Here is a 20,819-nt window from a genome sequence, read left to right as displayed (position 1 = left end):
AATTTTTGTTTTATTTTGTGCCGCTTCTCCTGCTTTGGAAATAAAAAAGCATACAGGCCACCCCGGGAAATGCCAGTCCAGGATCAGCCCCTACATTTGTGGAAAGAAGGCAAACACAGTTCTTACACAGCAACTTGTAGGTTTCTACAACCCTCCCAAGGTGCTTTACAACACAACACACAGTGGTGGTGGTTCAGTGTAGCCACAGCCGCCCTGGGACACACCGAGAGGCGAGGCTGAAGCACGGCCACCACCAAGCAGGTAAGGCGGGTTAAGGTTTCCTCAGGACGCGTCTGCAACAGAGCGGGGCTTCAACTTGTAACCCTGTGCTTACGTATCAGACGCTTAACTCTTCCACTACCGACACCAAATAAACCAATAGGAAAAAAGAAACTCAAAAACCAATTAAAAATATCGAAATAACAAATTTCAAACAATAAATGTCTCCAACAACTTTTTTCAGAACAAAATACAATTTTTTTTAATCAAAATTTAGTCTTCGATGCTACAAAATCCAGAGACAGGAGCTGCTCTCATTACAGATGATTTTATTTAAACTGACTCGACTCTGAGTGATCGTTCATACTACCTGATGAATAAGCGATCCAAGCCGAGTGTATATTTAATATTATGGAACTTAAAAATATGAGTACTGAAAAGTTACTGCAGCAAATTAAAGTAGCCTGAGACTCAAAAGCATGCTTTATCAGGTAAATTATCCACATGATACAGGTGCACTCAACATTTATCTGCACATCTTTAGAGGCGTTTTACATTAGTAGATATGTGTCGTTTCCCAGGACGCACGGATGAAATATAATGAAAACATACATGACTACACGCACACACACGCACGCACGCACACTGTACACAGAATATCTGTCAGAGTAAAATCTTTGCCCAACACTGTGCCAGGCAGCTTTAGTCCAGCTGCTTCCTCTGTGGTGATTTTTAGGTTTCAAAGTGATTCAGTGTTTGTTGTTTTAGTCTCAGTTCACATCCTCCCTGCAGCTCTTGTGCCCGGTGGCAGCAAGAGCAGAGGGCAGGCTGGGGTGAAAGAAGTGAGAAGGCACCATAATTCTCAGTCCGTCTCCTCTTTCTCATCGCTTCTCCAGTTTCTTGAATCTGGCCTCTAAAAAGAGAAAAGCAAATAAGTGTTGAAATTAACACGGAAATAAAGTGCAACTAAATCTAATAACACGAGTCTGTAATGTAAGTTTGTAAGTTGTAATCTAATATAAATGCATGCCAGCATCTAGCTCTGGATCATGAGTGGTGTCACAGCGCCACCTGCTGTAAGCTTTTAGAGCAGGTAGCACCAACACCACACACACACACACAACAAAGCAGGCACATCCAAGGAGACCTTCAAGCTGTCATCCAGTAAAGCCTGATTCATGCTTCTCCGCCTGCGTCCGTGTGGAGACACGCAATGCCATTATCTGTCCTTGCGGGCCTGCTGGAAAGCTCCGCAAGGACGGACGGAGTCGAGCTCTCCAGCAGTCGAGACGGACAACGCAAGCTTGTGATTGGTCAGGACGCTGCTGTCGTCTACACCGCGCCCTCAAAAACATAAAGAGAGCCGAGGATAACAAGCAGCAGACACGGAGAAGCTTGAAGAATACCTTGTGGAAAAACTCTAAAAATATGAACGTTTAATTCCCCGTTACTGGAGGAGTGAAAAGATGCGCAGCAAGCGTTTTATTTGTGGACGGAAATGACAGGAAACCTGGGTTTAGGGGTGGCGAGCGCATGAAGAGGTGGAGGAGGATGAGAGACAAATTTGTCTGTTAAAAAGTCTCTTATATACAAAAAAACACAACATAAACACACTATCTTGGACCGGATACGTGACAGGATACCACACAACAGCGCTACGCCCTCTGCTGTCCTGGTGGGGAATTGCTTTGCAACACTCTCCAGGAGACGGAGAAGTAGGAGAGCAAAATGTCTCCATCCGTGCGTGTGTGTCTCTCCCTGTTGGAGCTGACGAAGAAGCATGAATCAGGCTTAACAGAACGCTGAAAGGATGAACAGCATGTTTGGATGCTTTAAATACAGAAGGTGTAACTTTTTACATCAAATCATCATTATTCACAGCGCTAAAGTCAAAGTCCCATTAGTCATCATCACACACTGGTGAAATTACATTTCCAGATTAGACCCATCCCCGTGGGGAGCGATGAGCTGCAGCTGTGGCTGTGCTCTGGAACAATTTGGTGGTTTAACCCTCCAATCCAACCCCTGAAAGCCGAGTGTCAAGCAGGGAGGCATTGGGTCCCATTTTTAAAGTCTTTGGTATGACCTGACCGGGATTTGAACCCCAATATCCCAGTGCGAGGGTGGACACTCTACCACTAGGCCACTGAGAAGGTTAGTGTCACATTTCAGCAGAAAATACTCTCCTCCACTTGTGGGCATTGAGCATCTTACCCAGTTTTTTGGAGTATGCATCCAGTTTGTAAGCAGCTTGCTCAAGTGCTGATACTTGCTCTTCAATCTTATTTATTTGGTCCAAGTATGGCTGTAGGCTAGCATCTAAAGCAAACATGCATACAACAAAGAGTTTTTATAGTAACACCTAAATAAAAAATATGCAATTAAAAATAATTAATTTTATGTTTTAATTTATTCCAAACTTCTTACATTTGTTGTTGAGATCCTGCAGGTTGCGGCTGATGTTAATACTGATGTCCTTCATTTCCATGTATTTCAAACTTGTGAGTTTGTTCATGTTCTCTAAAAGGCGGTAATCTTCACAAGTACCTGGAAAGGCAAGCAGATTAGATCAATATTCACGAGAGGAAAAGGGGAAATAGAGGAAACGGATGCCAAAATAAATCTTCACTTATTTTCATTAATCTTACATCAACTCAAAAATGCCGATTTCATGTCTGAGTGACCATCTCAATTAGAAATAGACCGCTATACGAGTCGGCTCATTTTCACCATTTTTTAAATATACTGGCATCAGCTGATCTACCTCTTTCGTAGAACTGATTTAAAGTCAGGCACATCCGTGGGCAGCACGGTGATAATAACAATTTAAATAATTAAATTGCTGAATACAATGAAATCATAAAAGAACGCGTGAAAAAGAAATAAGAAAACGAAACCTGTTAGTTCTCCTTGAAGGAAGATGGCCATCTTTTCAAACATATCGGTGCCCAACTCGTTGATATCGGGTTCCGCAGGTTCCACAGCCTCCTCTGCAGTCTCCACACCTCCATCACCTTAGCACAATAAAGATCAGGACTGAATAAATACATATGTTCTGGTTCTGTTCAGCACAGGCAAAGAAACGCACTAATGGCAAAATGGGAAAGTTTATGTTCTCCGAATTTAAAAGCTCTAAGGGCAATCATACATAAAACAACCAACAACCAAGCTCCAAAAAGTTCCTGTTAGCATTAGCAGCGGCATTGCTACATCACGTACTGTTGGTACCGGGCTTTTTGGGAGCAGTCACTAGATTTTCCGCTACTTCGTCTGAACGTTCCGCCTGAACAGAACTGCTTGTAGGTGGGCTTGAAGCAGTCGAGTGGGCCGCTGGTTCCCTGGAGATGCTGTCCATAGCTGCGGCTTCGTCGCCAGTTGCAGCCATTTTGATCCTGGATTTTTTTTACTGTCACGTGAGTTGACTTTTCACGTGACGTACTTACGTACTCCCGCCACCACAACCGCCAATCAAAACCAACCACTTTCCACGCGCAGACGCGCCTTACGTCACTTTTGTTTCCTGTACAGAAGGACGAAAATATAAAAATAAATAAATAAATAAGGATGAATATGCATCAGGTTGAAGCAAAATGTCTGTTCTCAAAACGTTCATATACATGTGAGTTGTGCGGATGAGATTTTTGAATAAGAGACTTGTTTAATATCTTTCAAATGTCAACTCAAAATTAGCTACCTATCTAGGTCTAATCTTCCTTTATGTGAAATGTTAAATTAATTAACAATTTTATTTGTATTTTGTTGAAATAAATATGTCCATGACCAGAAATTATCACGTTGTTCTTACATTTTATTGTCTCAAATCTCAAGATGAAAAACTTCAACAAATATTTGATTTTACAAGATGATAAAACATCGTTAATCCATTTTCTGTTGTGGGGATTCACATGAATTATTCATTAAACGTGTGCAGTTCTACAACTTATCGCAATATATGTGAAAAACACTTCTATGATTAACCCTTTGTTGTTGTTTCTTGTTGCTTTAAATTCGTATTAAACCTAATTTATGCTTATCGTTTTTTGCGCAATCCCAAGGGCAGCCTGTAGTTCTGGGTATACAGAATTTGCCATTACACCGGTGTTGGCGTTGGTCTGGGAGCAGCAAATCGTGACATGCTAGTTGCGGCGGCGGACTGTAAACATGGCGGCGTGCACAGCTACAGGGCTGTGCCGAACACCCCGTTACTACTAGTCTGAGATACGGAGACACCCCGAAAATGGAGACCGAAGAGGAGCAGCACATAACCACGCTCCTCTGCATGGGTTTCCCGGATCCTGACGTGATTAGAAAAGCGCTCCGGCTAGCAAAGAATGACATCAACGAGGCAGTTGCGCTTCTTACCAATGAAAGCCCCGGACTCGGTTATGGATATGAACCGATGGAGAGTGGGCCTTCATCCGGCTTGGGCTCGAGTGGGGACGGGGAAAGTAGCGGACGGACTGGGACTACTGGCTTTGATCCACCTCCAGCATACCACGATGTAGTGGATACCGAGGTAAGAACAGCATGCCTTCCAGTGAGTATTCATCAAACCAAAAAGAAAGAATGTGTCCTATTTCAACTTGTAGCATTGTGGGCTCGCCCATTTAACTAGCGAAACTTAGCAGCTTCGGTGCTACAGGCAACAAGCCTAACGTGAGCTGTCAGAGGCGAAGGTTGAACACTCCGTGATCCACCAGAGGAGAACATGTTACTACTTCATACTGATATGACGATTACCACTCAGCCGCTATCTTATGTACTCAAGTCATGAGTGCAAGAGACAAATTTAAACTTAAAAGCTAGCCATGCTAGCATGGTTAGTAGAGGCTCGCGCCAGTAATTTGGACCAGTGGTGGGAGCACAGAACCATCAACGCCAGAAAACTATCGCGAATATTTACAATTAAATTCTCATTTGAAGTGGTTGGGCTTATCGGTCAACCTGTTGAGAGAGATGGCTCGCGTTAGGTTGCAGCTTGCCGGGAGCTGGTTGGTGACAGCGAGAGCCGGGCTTGAAATCTGAATCGGTTTCGCTGTTGTTCTGATAAAGTGTCGGTTCTGATAAATGGTCTGTATAGATTCTCGGGTTGATTGTATCCCTGTGTGGCCTCTCCAAGAGCTCATTAATACCCAGCGTGTGTTTTAGAGCCATCTGTAACCTTTTAGGACCAGTCATTAGGTGACAGTTCTTTAGCCCTCTGAAGGTGCTCTGATTTCCTGTTCAGCGGTGTTTACGTGGTGTAAAGGCTACTGTACATGTTGGTCTGCATTACACATTTAGTACATCACTTTGCATGACACCTAAAGCAAATTGACACTATTTGATTCACCTCAAACCTTGTCAAAATCCTCTGTTGATCTGGCCAAAATCTATTCTTTCTCCCAAAGCCAATACGCCGTTACCTTCCCAGATATCCTGTTCAGGTTCCCTTCAGGCCACTTTGATTATAATTGAGTTCATGTGATTATAACTGCACAGAATAGGATCTCATACACACGTGACCATTTTCTTTCCAATTGCTTTCTCTTATTTCCTCATCCTCATTGTAAATCAAAGCAGAACACCTACAAGTAATGCTTAAACTATTTTGTGCATTCAGTGTCTGGAAAACTGTGTCTGGTTACCATTTTGAGCCTAAAAAGATCAGTTGAGCGTGTTTTAAAAACATGTTTGAGCACTATTTTTTGCAGATAGGCAAGTACACCAACTAACCAAAGAAACTTCTGCATAAGAAGATAAGCTGTGAAGCATTTTGTGTATGCAGCAACTCGAAAGATAACATGCTTTATTTCCTTTTTCCTTCTTCCATGTGTTCTGTGTTCATGTTTAAGATGCCGGTTGTTGGTCTGTGGCTCATGTTGTGTTCCTTAAAATAGCCTCGCAGTCTCCCAGACCCACCCCACACGTTGGGGTTTTTGCAGGGGTTCTCAAGAGGGTTGCTGGAGCACGGTTACAGAGTGGTGCTGGATTACCCTGGCATCCAACACAGCCACGCACACAGGTGCAAACTCTACCTTCTAGGCATGGTTTTCCCTAAAGCCATGCAGATTTAGGGGTTGATTTAAGAGAGCTTCTGTTTATTGTATTCAGATTGTGGAAACTTCCCTTTTCTTATCTTGTTGGCAACTTCAAAATGTCATTTATTCCAAAGTGACTATAATTGTTATTATTGTGGTGTTGTGATTTGGTTATGTCGCCAACATAAAAAATGTTTAATCAATGTCTGATTATATTTTTCTGCTCTCTATATTCGTTCAGTCTCATCCCACTTCTGTCTGCTTGTCATATCTGGTTTTCTTCGAAGGGGAAGAGGTGAAATACGATCCTTCTCCCCCTCTTTTCCTTTACTTCTGTCTTCCTCTTTATAGACCTAACGCCTCCTACTGCACATTATTCAGCGTTTAGAGCAGGAAATCAGGCTCTGAACACCAGCATGTATTATACCAACATGACGGGTTTGAATTCTGAAGGGTGAGACTTGACCTAACTTTGTTGCTCTGTGTTAATATTTAATCACAGGAATGCCTGCAGGCTAAATGGACAGTAATAGTTCAGCTCATTCATGATGTATTCAGAGCTGAATCTTGGGACTTTTCAAATCAAAACCGCTTCATTAAGTGGCACAGCTACAACGCTAACCTGCTGTAAAATCAACAATGCCTTTCTGATTCACCACATTCGTTACTGCGTTCGCTTTAGCGTAGCACCTGGCCCCTTCGCTATAGAGCTGCACGATTTAGGCGTGAAAAGTTAAATCATTCAATCCCTTGCCAGCCTGTTGTCTCTTTCGTCACAGAGTGATGGGCCTTACTGCAACTTCCTATTTTGACTTCCTTCAGCAGCTGACGCTCAGCTTGACACGTTAAACCATAAAACCAAAAGATGTGAAAATCAATTTTATGTGCATTTAATTTGAACCTTCCCTATTCCTCATTTGCTCCGTCGCAGCAGCTGAAACTGTCTGATCTGGTGAGCACTGGTACAGTACATGTGAGTGAAATTCTTCTGTACTGTACCAGTGTACCTGCACATGTGACGTGACAATAGAAGTGATTTGATTTGATTTGATTTGGTCGCGTATTGAAGTGTTGTGTCATGTAGCTGGATGTTTGGTAAAGTTGAGTCAGTGATTACTTAGATGTATGAAATTTAAGCAGAGAAGCAGGAGAGAGACGCTCTTCCTGCTTTGTTGGTCTCCCAGAGAGAGGAAAGGAATCAAACAACGTCCTGTTTGACATGATCACTGCCAGAGGCCATTAGTATGACCACAGCATCATACAGAGGACACGCACGGTGGCGTGAAACAGCATGAGCAGCTTTGTGGGAGTAAAGTCACCTTGTGCATAGGGTAATACATCTGTTGTGTCTGTCTGTTACAGCGAAGCAACGACGAAAATGGGAACTGCTCTGGAGGCAGCATGGAGTTTCCCACCACCAACCTGTATGAGCTGGAGAGCCGGGTCTTCACTGACCACTGGTCTATACCTTATAAGAGGGAGGAGTCCCTGGGCAAGTGTCTCATCGCCTCCACCTGTCTAGCACGGCACGGTAAGATGCTTGGGGTGTGTGTGTTTGTTTGTTTGTTTTTAAGAGCGTAAATGATGTCAGTGTCATCGTGTGTGGGGGATGTACTGGACCTCCCTTCTTCATATGTTGTTTTTGTGGATGCTTAGTCACACTGTGGCGCCCAGATGTCTTTTCCAGTTTTAGAATAAGGATCAGTATGTGAATCCGTCCTCTCTGTTCCTGTCAGGTCTTGCTGATGCTGATGAGAACTGTAAGCGTTTCGTGGATCGCTGCATGCCAGAGGCTTTTAAAAAGGTGAGCAACAACAACAACATCAGTTCAGACATCACCAGACTTTTGGGTTTTCGAGAAAACGAGCTGCTAGATTAAATTTTCCTGTATTTTGAAGATGTCTTTTTCCTCTCAGCTGAGGAAACTTTTCAGTTCATATTGAGAAAGAATGAGAAATAAATTCAATTCAATTCAAGTTTACTTATATAGCGCCAAATCACGACAAGAGTCGTCTCAAGGCGCTTCAAATAATAAACATTCCAATTCACAGTTCATTAAGCCAATCAGAAATAATGTGTCCTATATAAGGAACCCAGCAAATTGCATCAAGTCACTGACATCCAGTTGCCTTAAAAAGGAACATATAAAGCTCTTTGGACTAGGGGTAGTTGGTATATCGGGCTGATATTTACTGCTTTTTTTATATATATCGCATCAACTGATGTATATCGTCAGTAAATGGTAGAGCCGATCAAAGTCAGGCACGTCCCCGGGCAGCCTGGTGCTGCTGTAGAAGTTTATTCAAATGTATATTTATGTTCCTAAATAACTTCTGCTTAATAAATACTCACAATAAATAGATGAAGTGAAGCTGAAACTATGATCACCTTTCAAAATTAGCTAAATGCATTTGAAGACTTGGGAGCAAAAATCACTTCATGCATGTTAACACAACTCAAAGTGGAGCAGCACTGAACAGCAGATAATGAAAATAGCTGACCTTAGTTGATAAACTGGACATTTAAACGGTTGTAAAAGCTGGCACTTCATCAGAGACGGTCTAATAATTGACATTTTGAGATTAGTTGAAATGTCAAACTATCTGAATGTATTTGAAGGCCTGACATTTTGAAGCAGGAGTCAAAAGTTAAGCAGCAGAAATTCTCAAGAGTAATAAACTCTTAGTTTATAGTCATAAGTAGAGAGAGACGGTTGACGGGTGTGAGTATAAAACCGCTTTGAGCCTGTTTCTAAAGCGTCTGCATGGGTTGGATGCTGTAAACTGCGTTCAAATAATTATTTTCAGCAAAAATTTAATTTTATTTACCAGTTTTGAATATTTAATAATTGGTTAGTTTGTTGATTGCATGTCAGACTTTAACACTGAGCAGTGCACCCAAGTTTCAGTGTGTCCTCCATATCGGCAACAGAAAACCCAACATCGGTCGACCAGACTTTTCATGAATGAGAATCTGCACCAGAATCACGTGACTCCTGGTTTGTGTCTCCCTGTCGTTAGCTGTTGACCAGCAGTGCTGTACACAAGTGGGGCACCGAGATCCATGAGGGCATCTACAACATGCTCATGCTGCTGGTGGAGCTGGTCGCAGAGAGGGTGAAGCAGGATCCCGTACCCGTAAACCTGATGGGAGTCCTGACCATGGTGTGTTGTCTCACACAGGACTACTCTGTTACTGGGTCGAACTGTGACGTGGTTATAACATATCACTGCTAATTATTTCAGTTTAGCTTTAAAGCCCATTTTTATTAAAAAGGTTGTCTCTTTGTTTTGTTTCTAGGCCCTTAACCCCGACAACGAGTACCACTTTAAGAATCGGATGAAGCCGTGTCAGAGGAACTGGGCGGAAGTTTTTGGAGACGAGGCAAACATTTTTGCTGTCTCCCCTAGCAACAGCTATCAGAAAGTAGGTCCTTCAACGCTTTATTTACTAGGGATATGTTTTGGTGAGATTCTGGCGATACGATACAGATCACGATATATTGCGATACATTCAGCCAGATGATATTAGCGATTTTTTAAGGCTGAAATTATTGTTGGAAAATTCAACAAACAGTCCAAACTGATACATAACATGTTTAACATGAGGTATCTGAACCATAACAGAGGGATTTACAATGGTGGAAACAAAACCCATTGTACGCTACTGCCAACTAGTGGTTGGCATTTGAATTGCACCAAGAGAAAAGAAAATACACAAATGTTTGCGTGGAAATTCTCCCCAAAACTCGATACACAGCTTTTGAATATCGATAAATTGCCAAACGGTTATTTTCTGACATCCCTGTTGTTTACTGTAAAGTGTTGCTTCTATGTTCCGTTTGTAAGCAGAGCGTATCTGCTCTAGTGTTTATACACCCGCTTTCTTCTGGGTGTTTGTTTACGGTTCATAACGACGTTCACGGACAGGCGAGCCGGTTTTTCATCCTCAGCAGTGTCAGACATAATCGCCATGTTTAAGAGAACGTGTTAGTGACGCTAACAGCTGTCAGAATTTGCACTGTCATCGATCAAATCAGCTGCAAACATGGTTTCTCTTTCAGGAGCCTCATGGCTGGCTGGTTGACTTGGTGAATCGAGTGAGTATTGGATTGTTGTGTAACACTTCTTAGCTGGGACCGTTTGGCTCATGCGTTTGATTTTGTGTGGGTTTTTTTCTTCCAAGTTTGGAGAACTGGGAGGCTTCGCTGCCATCCAGACAAAACTCAACTCTGAGGATATCGAGATTGCTGTAAGAATTTCTCTTCCTAACTTTTTGTTTAGTTTATTCTGATGTTGGAAAACAACTGAGAGTTGCTGCAGACAGGCTTTGATATTGGCTATGCAGGCAAAAGGTCAACATGTTTACCCCACTTCTGTCAGCTGCAGGCTGCTGAATGTCTCTTTTTACCCCCTTCACCTCTGTTATCCCACCACACACACACACGCACACACACACACGCACACACACACACGCACACACACACGCACACGCACACACACACACTCTGCTATCCTCCTGGTGTGCGATGGGTGAAATGCTCCATTGTTTTAAGTGTTCTGAGGCATCCTTGTTCTGCAGCTTCCTTCAGTGAACCTAGCCGGAACTGCTGCAGGAGCAAAGCCATTGATTCAACACACACACACACACACACACACACACACACACACACACACACACACACACACACACACTGCAAAATCATTAGCATGTTTCTGAAGCAAAGACTCGTTGCAGACTAATGTAATGCTCCTTGGTGTGTGTGTGTGTGTGTGTGTGTGTGTGTGTGTGTGTGTGTGTGTGTGTGTGTGTGTGTGTGTGTGTGTGTGTGTGTGTGTGTTAGCCGTTAGATACTTTCGCCAAACGCAGCAGAGACTGAAAGTGAAAAGATTAAAGCTAATGGGAGGAAAGCCCTCCCCGCTCCTCTCCACCACTCACCTCCAGAGGTTACTTGTCCATTTGTGAGCTTTAAGCAGGAAGTCCAGGAGTGCAGGTTAGGGTTACTGAGTGTACAGTGGAGGAGGCGGCGGCGCTCACAGAAGAATGAGAACAAGAGACGGAGAATACAGGAACTGTTCACTACGCTCATGTGATTGAAAACCCACACCTGTATCTATATGATGCTCATGTTCGCTCACTCACTCACTCACTCACTCACTCACTCACTCACTCACTCACTCAGTCACTCACTCACTCACTCACTCACTCACTCACTCACACACACACACACACACACACACACACACACACACACACACACACACACACGATCACAGCATAACCTGAAACGTCTGACTCAGATGGGTCAGACTTTGACTGACGAGTGTCACAGTTCATCAGGTGTTTTTGATCATCACAGCTGTGCGCCCTTTACTGTTTCCTCTCATCTGCCTCCACAGTGTGTATCAGCTCTGGTCCAGCCTCTGGGTGTGTGTGCTGAATATTTAAACTCCAGCCTCGTCCAGGTGAGCTGCCACTCACACCCACAGATGTATGTTGAGTAAATCCCAGTCCAATGGTTTAAATGTCCTCTAAGTTTGTGCAAGAAGACAAAAGAAAGAAGTTTTGACGGTTTTACAGAGTCTGTGTTTTTCTCCCAAGCTTCATGTTGGAATGATCATCTGTTTCTCAACACCAGCCTTGTGCTCCATTCTGATTTCTGTTCTATTTGTATTGACTGTATCTTCTTACAGTTGTGCTACTCCAGTGGCCTCGTTTTCTCAGTGGAGATCGGCAAAGTTCCTGATGTTGTTTTTGTTTTTTCACCCTCAGCCCATGCTTGATCCAGTCATACACAAGACGATCACATACGTGCAGAATCTGGAGGAAAAGGACCTTAAGGATAAGGTAGAGTGTCAGAAATAAGAACCGTGTCCAATAGAGTGGTTGTCATTTAAAGGGATACTTTTTCATATGTTTAAATCATTTTCTTGAGCCAGTTTGGGCTAAAATAACCCTCTACAGGGTTAACGACAGGCCACCCAGGCCCTAGCTCCCCCGTGGCCAGAATAGTCTGGTTCTAGCATGTTTCCTGTATGTTTTAGATTGTGAACACAGCTGATTTGTTTAATTTAGTGATGAATCATTCCTGTAGACAATTAGGAAGGCCGGGAGACATTTCAGCTGTTAGATTAAAGCCTATTTTATGCCTTTGCGTCTGCGTCGGTACAGAGACACGCAGCACCATTATCTGTCCTTGCGGGCCTGCTGGAGAGCCCTCACAAGGATGGACGGAGTCAAACCCACTTTTCTAAACATCTGTCGAATGAGACTGAGAACGCAAGCTTGTGATTGGTCAGGATGCAGCTTCTGTCAACAGCACCGCCACCGTGCCCCCAAATACAAAGAAATCTAGCAGCAGACACTCAGCAGGTTGAAGAATACCTCCCGTAACAACTCTGTAAAAATATGAACGTTTTTTCACCCGTGACTGAAGGTGTAAAAAGATGGGCAGCAAGTGTTTTATTTGTGGACGTAAATGATGGGAACGTGGGTTTAGAGGTGGCGAGCGCATGAAGAGGTGGAGGAGAATGAGGGACAAATGTTTCCGTGTTAAAAAAGTTACGGTAAATGCACTATCTGGGACCGGATACATGGCAGGATATCCCAGAACAGCGCTGCGCCCTCTGTTGTCCTGGCGGGGAATTGCTTTGCAACACTCCCCAGGAGACGGAGAAGTCTGAAGGCAAAACATTTCCGTCAATCTGTGCGTGTCTCTCCCTTGTGGAGCTGCCGCAGAAGCATAAACCAAGCTTTAGGTGTTAAAAAGACAAACAAACAGCAAGGAGATACGTTTTGCTTTCGGTTCTACAAACGGACACTAGGGGGTGCTAAAAGCAAGCAAAAACTGCCAAGTCTCCCTTTAACGAATCCCCTTTTAACCCCAGCGTCTAGTAAGCATCCCCGACCTGCTGTCTGCCATCAAGCTGCTGTGTATGCGGTTCCAGAGGGAGCTGGTCGCCGTGGTGGACGATCTGAGGCTGGACACCCTCCTCCGGATGCTCAAAACGCCCCACTTCTCTACCAAAATGAACTCCCTCAAAGAGGTCCGTTCTCGTGGGTTCTGACTCGTTAAGACCAGTTTGTTTCAGATCATTTGAGCTTTGTAACACACATTTTATCCCCTTGTGTTTGTCTGGCAGGTGACCAAACTAATAGAGGAGAGCACGGTGTCAAAATCGGTTAAGAATGCCATCGACACAGACAAGCTGCTTGATTGGCTCGTGGAGAACTCGGTCCTGTCAATAGCATTAGAAGGTAAGAAGTTATCGAGGCGAGTTCTACTCGAGAGTCTGAAATGATGCAGTGGTCGTCTGACATATAACTTGTGTTGTTTAGGTAACATTGATCAGGCTCAGTACTGCGAGAGGATTAAGGGAATCATTGAGCTGCTGGGTAGTAAACTGTCTCTGGATGAACTCTCTAAGATCTGGAGAATACAGGTTAATAAAGTTATTTCCAGTCATGTTAGACCTGTTCTTAAATGTTTTTATTCCTCTGTAGCTCCTTGTCTATCAACACCTCTGAAAACCGTAAACTGAGCTTTGTGTTTCTGATAAATAACCAATACTCGGTCCTTGCCACCAAGCAGAAGTGTTGATTTCTATGTTCTTTTTTACAGGCAGGCCAATCATCAACTGTGATAGAAAACATTCATACAATTATTGCTGCTGCTGCTGTGAAATTCAGCTTTGATCAGCTCACCCACCTCTTTGTCCTGATCCAAAAGGTCGGTGTGGTCCGTGACGGCGTGACTGATCGAACAGCGTTCTTTAAAGAGCACGTTGTTTCCTTAAAAAAGTTATTTGCATGTAATTTAGAGCTGGGAGGTGGAGAGTGACCGTGTCAGGCAGAAGCTGCTCAGCCTGATCGGGAGGATTGGCCGTGAAGCTCGCTCTGAAACCACAACAGGAAAGGTACGATGGGATGCATTTGTATTTTTACGAAGATAAAGTGGAATCGTACCGTAAACATTTCTACATGACGTTAATAAATATATGTTAAGCAGTTTCTGTTTTACACAAAAGGCTTTTCTCAGGTCGTCAAATAAAAGTTTCTGTTTCAGTATGAGGCATCTTGTTTGTGTGTGTGTGTGTGTGTGCGTGTGCGTGTGTGTGTTCTAGGTGCTAGAGGTGCTGTGGGAGCTGGCTCACCTCCCCACCCTGCCAACCAGTCTAGTTCAGCAGGCGCTGGAGGAACATCTGGGGATTCTGAGTGACGCCTATGCTGTCAAGGAGACCGTGAAACGCAATTACATCATCAAATGCATTGAAGACATTAAGAAGGTGAGATGGCATGCAGCAGTATCATTTATGTACGTGTGGTCGCCCTCATCGTAGTAGAAATTGTGAAGTTTATCTCATGTTAGTTCTAATCAAATCTACTAATTATAACTGTTTTATTTGTTTACTTTTTTCACAAACTGTAGTATTTAGTAAGAATGAATCATCCATCCATCAGTCTGCGGTTATCAGGGTTTGGGTCGGGGGGGCAGCAGCCTAAGCAGAAAGACACGACTTCCCTTTCCTCAGCCACTTGAATAATTATCCCCTCATTAGTGAGCAACTACAGGTCCTTGTATGGTGCCCTTATGTTACATCTGCAGCTCAAATACAGGACGTGTATTTATTTTTATTTCATGAACATGCTTGCTGATGTTTGAACTTGAAAGACTTGAACAAACCCATCTGAAGAACTGACATCTTTATTAAATGCACTGTTAGCAAAAGAAGCACAGGTGAATAAAGTTGTGTTTGATGATGTTTATAAAAGACACGCGAAAGAGCCATAACATTATGACCACCCACTTCATTTTAACTGTGCGCCCCTGTTGTTTCCACAAGCACCCCTAGCCTGGCCTGTCTGTTCTACACAGAGGAGGAGTCTGGATACTCGGAGGCAGAGAGCCCCACGAGGGGCGGGACTAGCCAGCTCAAAAATAACCAATCAGAAAAACTGTGGAAATTATGACTGTATCACATGATGCTGTCATTTTTTAGCTGTAGTCAAAGATGGCGTCTGGCGAAGGCGTAACGATCTTTCATTAGAAGAAAGGATTTTAGCGCTTCTTCTTGTTGTGGTTTCATGGCTGGCCAGGCTTTAAAGACCAAAGATCATCTGCTGCTGTGGCCCCCAGACTCTGGAACTCTCCCCCTGAGCCTGAGATAAGTGGACTCAGTGGTCTCCTTTAAAAAGCAGCTGAAGACTCACCTGTTCAGGCTGGTTTTGGTGTGACCTTCATCACCCTCTCCTTGTTCTGTTCTCCCTACCTATTCCACCTTCCTCAGGATCATCATCTTCTTCTTCTTCTTCTTGTAGTTTGCAAACCTTAACCTTTTGATGCATAGTGGTCACTACAGTGGACAGGTATTTAAAATGTGTAGACTTTATTGGATTTGAGCTCCTCCATTTGGACTTCAGTGAGTCAAGCCGACATATTTCATGTTCAGAACGCACGCTGTCCACTGAGGTGGACTTGTAATAAATTAATTGTAAAAAAATTATTAAATGTTACAAAAAATATTTGTTGAAATTTGTTTCATTCACACCTAAAAAAGAGTGAAAAAAATGGTTGAAAACATCAAGGTTGAAGATCTCATAATTCATGCATCAAAGGGTTAAACTTGTTATGACGGTTCTCAAACCAGCTTTGGACCATTTTATTAATGTTGCATGGACTCTTGCAGAAATAAGTCACAGAAATCATTATTCCCATGAACTCTCCCCACAGACCACCCCACCCCCCACCCCTCACCCTCTCCAGTGCAGCAACAGCATTTCTTCTGTTGCATCAGACAACACAAGCCCGTCTCTGCTCCACACGTGCATTACCAAGGCTTCCATGACCCTTTGCTGGTTCACCAGTTTGCCTTCCTCTATTCAAGTTTAGTTTTTGCTGACTGCTGTGGACCAGGATCGGAAGCTGTGCAGATGCTAGGACCCAGACTTCGATTTGTTGGGTCCTCAGCTCCTTTCTGATTTTTGCATCCTTTCTTCCAGTTCATCCCACTAAGGCAGTGGAACTCACTCCTGGTCCTGGGAGGCTGGTATCCAGCATGTTTTCCTTGTTTCTCTACTCCAACACACCTTATTCCGGTGATGCATCACCTGTGCAGCAGCTCATCAGGCTCTTCAGAAGCCTGTTAATCACCTGCTGATTGAAATCAGGTGTGTTGAAGCAGAGTTTAAACTAAAACATGCTGGATACCGGCTCTCCAACACCAGGAGTGAGTCCCACTGAACTAAGACAAGACAGGTCTTCACCTGTCTGTGGTCATTATGTTATGGCTTATTTGTGTTAATACTATGTTATGGAGTGGAAGGGTTGCTTGCTTTCACATTTATTTCCCTGTCTTCTCTCAGTTCTGCGTTTGGTGTAGCATCATCACTAAACTGGTAGAATACAGGATTGCTCTCAAGCATGACTAACCTGTGCACCTGCTGTAAAAACAGCTGAGTCATGCTTTTAGATACTTGCTGATTTTTGAAATATTTTTCAATATTCAGGTGCAATAAGCTACGTGCTTGCTTGTAGCCACATGTCGTAAACCAAACACATCACCGTCTTGTTATTGGGTATGAACACAGATTTTCACAGTTGTCCCCCTTCAAATGAAATGTATGTCTCTAGACTCACATTCAGGAGGACAGTAAAGGCAGCAACACTCAAAGCTCTTTTCATATTGGCACTTGGGTCAAGAAGAAATCAAACACTTTGGCTAAAGTAAGAGCGTAATCCCATGATTTCACTGACCGGTGTGTGTTTAATCTCACTGCTTCCTGCCTGCCATCCAATCATGGAGGAGGGTTCAAACAAAGGGGGTCTCTTTGGTCACAGGTCGATAATTTCTCTTGGTTTCAATGAGGTAGATTAACCAGACGTCTGCTGATCTTTGCTTGCCTAACCGAGGGCTATGGCTTGTTTGAATGCTTGCCCACTGCTGTTGATCTTGTGGGTGAGACTCGTCTGAGGAGTGATTTAACTGCCTGATCGGTGCAAGTGCTCAGAACCATGGATATCTAGAAGAAGCACGTGTTTGATGTTTGAATTTTTATGATTATTTGATCTCTGGTACTTCATATCCCTGGCTCTGACTGATTATTTTTCTCTTTACAAAACACCAATACTTGAAAGTGTGTGAGTCTGACGTGAACATTCTGTTTAAAGGAAATCCAAAGATTCAGGAGACCCATCACAGACTTAAACATGTGCTTTTTCACAAGCCGTGTGAATATGTTTCCTCAGGCGTCTCAGCAGAGCGTTCCTCAGGCCGTCTGGGTGGTCCCCGCGCTCCGCCAGCTGCATGAAATCACTCGTTCTTTTATCAAACAGACCTATCAGAAGCAAGACAAGGTAAGTCAAGCACACCGCATCCAAACTGGCTTCCACACAAGCGGCTTCTCTATGGTAACCACTTCCTGCTTCACAACAGAGCATCATCCAGGACTTAAAGAAAAACTTTGAGATCGTCAAACTGATGACAGGATCTCTCGTGTGTTGCCACCGACTCGCTGTGACGGCTTCGGGACGTAACGGTCTCTCTGCTTCCACTCTAGTGGACGGTAGATACACCTACCAGGAGGTTAGCTTGTGTCGGGCTATTAATTAAGCAATAATTGCAATAAATGTCCCATTTTCTCTTAATGGATACCCAACACGTGTCTCTGGATCTGTGTGCAGTATCTGGACAGCCACCTACGCTTCCTGGCATTCTTCCTCCAAGAAGCCAGCCTCTACCTGGTCTGGAGCAGAGCCAAGGAGCTGTGGGAGTGCCTAGTGACGGGGCCGGACGTTTGTGAACTTGATCGTGAGGTATGAAGGCAGTTGATGCAAATGCAACCTTGTCCTTGGCTTTTTGTCGGAGCAGGCACCTTTTTCATCTGGATGACCGCTTTAGTGGAATGCAGATGGGGCTCAGCAAGCGTGAGCTCTTCTCTTCTGCCACCTCCTCCTGCTAAAGGAGACATTAAACGTCACTATGAGCTCACCACTGAAGGGGATCAAGGTCTACTCATTAGATAACGGAAAAAGTGTTGCTCGTCGAAAAGATCATTCATTTGGTTTAATTATTGGAAGCAAAATTTGCCATTTAAAAGACCAGATTTAAAATGTTCTATTGACAGCATGATGAACCTAAACACAGCTATAAACTGCTGTTTCTTTATGAAGAAAAGCTGTGTGATTATGATCTGTAGAATCATCCATCATGCACGGATCTGCTGGTTAGTGCGCCTCCCAGTGGTTTCCAAAGGTTGCACACTACTGCTTTCCCAAAAATCTGTCTGCTGCATCAGATTCTTGTAAAAAAATCAAATAAAAACAAACTCTGTCCTCCAAAGTTTCAGTAATTAAGTTTCAGCTGAGCATGCTTTTGTTTGTACAGATGTGTTTTGAGTGGTTCACCAAAGGACAGCATGACCTGGAGAGTGATGTCCAGCAGCAGCTCTTCAAGGAGAAGATCTTGAAGCTGGAACCCTATGAGATCACTATGAATGGTGAGAGCCATGAGTCAAAGAGTCATGAGTCAAAGATTTCACTATGAGGTGTTTTTAGTTGCAGATATGATGTTTGGTGTGTGTGTGTGTGTGTGTGTGTGTGTGTGTGTGTGTGTGTGTGTGTGCCTCAGGTTTCAGCTTGTTCAAGACTTTCTTTGAGAACGTCAATCTGTGTGACCATCGTCTGAAACGCCAGGGAACTCAGCTGGTCAGTCCCTTGTTTTCTTCTTTATACGTAGAACACATAGTGGTGTGTTCTTGTGCATTAATGGGATATATGATTTGACCAGTGTGTTGAGCGTCTTGACCTGCAAGGGATGGATTTTATTTGGCGCATCGCCATGGAAACCCCAGATGAGGAAATAGCCAATGAAGCGATCCAGCTTATCATCACTTATAGCTACACCAACCTCAATCCTAAAATGAAGAAGGTCAGTGTGTGTGTGTGTGTGTGTTCGTGTGTGTGTGTGTGCGTGCGTGTGCGTGTGTGTGTGTGTGTGTGTGTGTGTGTGTGTTCGTGTGTGTGTGTGGGTGTGGGTGTGTGTGTGTGTGTGTGGGTGTGTGTGTGCGTGCGTGTGCGTGTGCGTGTGTGTGTGTGTGTGTGCACCATCTAGACCAGGGGTGTCAAACTCAAACTCACACGGGGCCGAAATGAAACTCTGGGACGGAGTCGAGGGCCAAACTTAATATTTTTGAAAAAGTGACGCAAATTTGCCCATTTTCTTTATCAACATGTATGTAGTTTTGAACTTTTAAATTTGGAAACAAACATATTTCTGCATTAACACTGAATGTGGAATAACCAAATGACACACGAGCAAGTCAGTTTTAAATAAAACACATCCGTGGTATTTATTACTTGTGGTATAATCAGCATTTTTAAAATCTATTCAGGATTTATGTTATCTTGTTTATTCATTTTTCTTATTTTTATTCTCCTTTTTTCTCCTGTAATACGTGTCATCGCTGCTGTGACGTCTAGCTTTCCCCACTGAGGAACAATAAAGGCATTTTCTATTCTATTCATCTATCTGCAGCCTTTCCACTTCCTGTTTACTGTAGGTTAAATCTTTTCTCACGGGCCAACAACAAAATAAAATATCATTTTATCTTAAATGAAAATGCAACATCTCACCTGTTAACTTTCATGTTTTGGAGCAGAAAAAGAGCATCAAACCAACATATTTAAAGCTCAGTTTGCTCCACTGGTTTACTGTGATGCTCACCTGTTCCAGCCAGATACCTGCATCATGGGGTAGGTCTGAGCTCAGGAGGAGACTCCTGTTGTTTTGTTCATCTTCATCATAATAATGACAACATTAGATGACAACAGGTGCTCACATAGGTTTGTGCTGATGAACATGTCTGAGCAGCTTGACCACGTTGTTGTGTGTCGGGGAGGAAACACGACCACAGAGTCGTGCTGGTTTGAGCGTGTCGCTGCTCGCTGGAGTTATATCGGCTCTGTCTGGACGTTAGTTGGAACACTTTCTCTTTCAGTCATGAACACATTACTGAGCAGTTAAAATCTCCGTTTCTGGGCTTCAACGTCAGAAAACAGCTGAGTGAACTCGGCGCTGAGTGAGAGGAGTGTAAATTGTCCGAGACAGCCGAGCTGCAGACACCGGCAGCAGGCGCTGAAAAAACACAAAGGAGGGGGCGCTTCGGCTCCACGCTGACGCCGCAAAGCATCATGGGAGTTGAAGTCTTTGCGGTAAAATCGGCCAGCGGGCCAGTTTTAATATATTTTTGATATTTATCTCGCGGGCCACATAAAAATGCTCCGCGGGCCGCATCTGGCCCGCGGGCCTTGAGTCTGACATATGTGATCTAGACTAATGCTTTTTAATAAAACCATAATCCTCACTATGTCTTTGGTACATTTATGAAATATACACTCCAAAACTTGTTGTGACCTACTTACAGACTCGCCTTTGTTTATCCTTTCCACCTTGCAGGATTCTGTCTCTTTGCACAAGAAGTTCATTGCTGATTGCTACAAGCGACTTGAGGTATGTGCTTGAGTTTCTGATTAGCACCACTCTAATTGCCCAAAACAATAGGGCCACAGCAGCACTTATCTGT

General features: G+C 43.6%; 2 protein-coding genes across 5 annotated transcripts in view; one reads left to right on the top strand and one right to left on the bottom strand.

Annotated features, from left to right (window-relative positions):
- Positions 1-684: 684 nt before the first annotated feature.
- bloc1s2 (biogenesis of lysosomal organelles complex-1, subunit 2) lies at positions 685-3,692 on the bottom strand. Of its 2 annotated transcripts, none has more exons than XM_015971771.3 (5): positions 3,439-3,692; positions 3,117-3,233; positions 2,647-2,766; positions 2,434-2,538; positions 685-1,132 (listed from the first exon to the last, which is right to left on the bottom strand). In XM_015971771.3, exons 1-5 carry the CDS (start codon positions 3,602-3,604, stop codon positions 1,101-1,103), a joined length of 540 nt encoding a protein of 179 aa, XP_015827257.1. In that variant the 5' UTR covers positions 3,605-3,692; the 3' UTR covers positions 685-1,100. The 2 variants fall into 2 exon arrangements, with proteins under 2 accessions (XP_015827257.1, XP_015827258.1); XM_015971772.3 differs by having other exon boundaries at positions 3,448-3,692.
- A 604-nt stretch (positions 3,693-4,296) lies between these two features.
- usp24 (ubiquitin specific peptidase 24) overlaps positions 4,297-20,819 on the top strand; it is a 41,711-nt gene continuing 25,188 nt past the window's right edge. For 2 of the 3 annotated variants that reach the window (XM_015971770.3, XM_015971769.3), the window contains exons 1-22: positions 4,298-4,735; positions 7,602-7,770; positions 7,976-8,043; positions 9,260-9,403; positions 9,540-9,665; positions 10,303-10,338; positions 10,425-10,490; positions 11,639-11,704; positions 12,012-12,086; positions 13,127-13,285; positions 13,382-13,496; positions 13,578-13,681; positions 13,861-13,968; positions 14,060-14,155; positions 14,363-14,524; positions 17,485-17,592; positions 17,672-17,821; positions 17,920-18,051; positions 18,623-18,734; positions 18,866-18,942; positions 19,025-19,165; positions 20,693-20,746. In XM_015971770.3, the coding sequence (XP_015827256.1) occupies positions 4,457-4,735; positions 7,602-7,770; positions 7,976-8,043; positions 9,260-9,403; positions 9,540-9,665; positions 10,303-10,338; positions 10,425-10,490; positions 11,639-11,704; positions 12,012-12,086; positions 13,127-13,285; positions 13,382-13,496; positions 13,578-13,681; positions 13,861-13,968; positions 14,060-14,155; positions 14,363-14,524; positions 17,485-17,592; positions 17,672-17,821; positions 17,920-18,051; positions 18,623-18,734; positions 18,866-18,942; positions 19,025-19,165; positions 20,693-20,746 (2,547 nt within the window). In that variant the 5' untranslated portion in view covers positions 4,298-4,456. Of the gene's footprint in view, positions 4,736-7,601; positions 7,771-7,975; positions 8,044-9,259; positions 9,404-9,539; positions 9,666-10,302; positions 10,339-10,424; positions 10,491-11,638; positions 11,705-12,011; positions 12,087-13,126; positions 13,286-13,381; positions 13,497-13,577; positions 13,682-13,860; positions 13,969-14,059; positions 14,156-14,362; positions 14,525-16,869; positions 16,963-17,484; positions 17,593-17,671; positions 17,822-17,919; positions 18,052-18,622; positions 18,735-18,865; positions 18,943-19,024; positions 19,166-20,692; positions 20,747-20,819 lie in introns of all 3 variants that reach the window. The other variant, XM_054730056.2, reaches the window with a different exon arrangement.

This window comes from Nothobranchius furzeri, chromosome 8 (genome assembly GCF_043380555.1).
Source record: "Nothobranchius furzeri strain GRZ-AD chromosome 8, NfurGRZ-RIMD1, whole genome shotgun sequence".
In the NCBI taxonomy this organism is placed as follows: domain Eukaryota; kingdom Metazoa; phylum Chordata; class Actinopteri; order Cyprinodontiformes; family Nothobranchiidae; genus Nothobranchius; species Nothobranchius furzeri.
The sequence above is the reverse complement of the archived record's forward strand: the minus strand, read 5'-3'. Positions and strand labels throughout refer to the sequence as shown.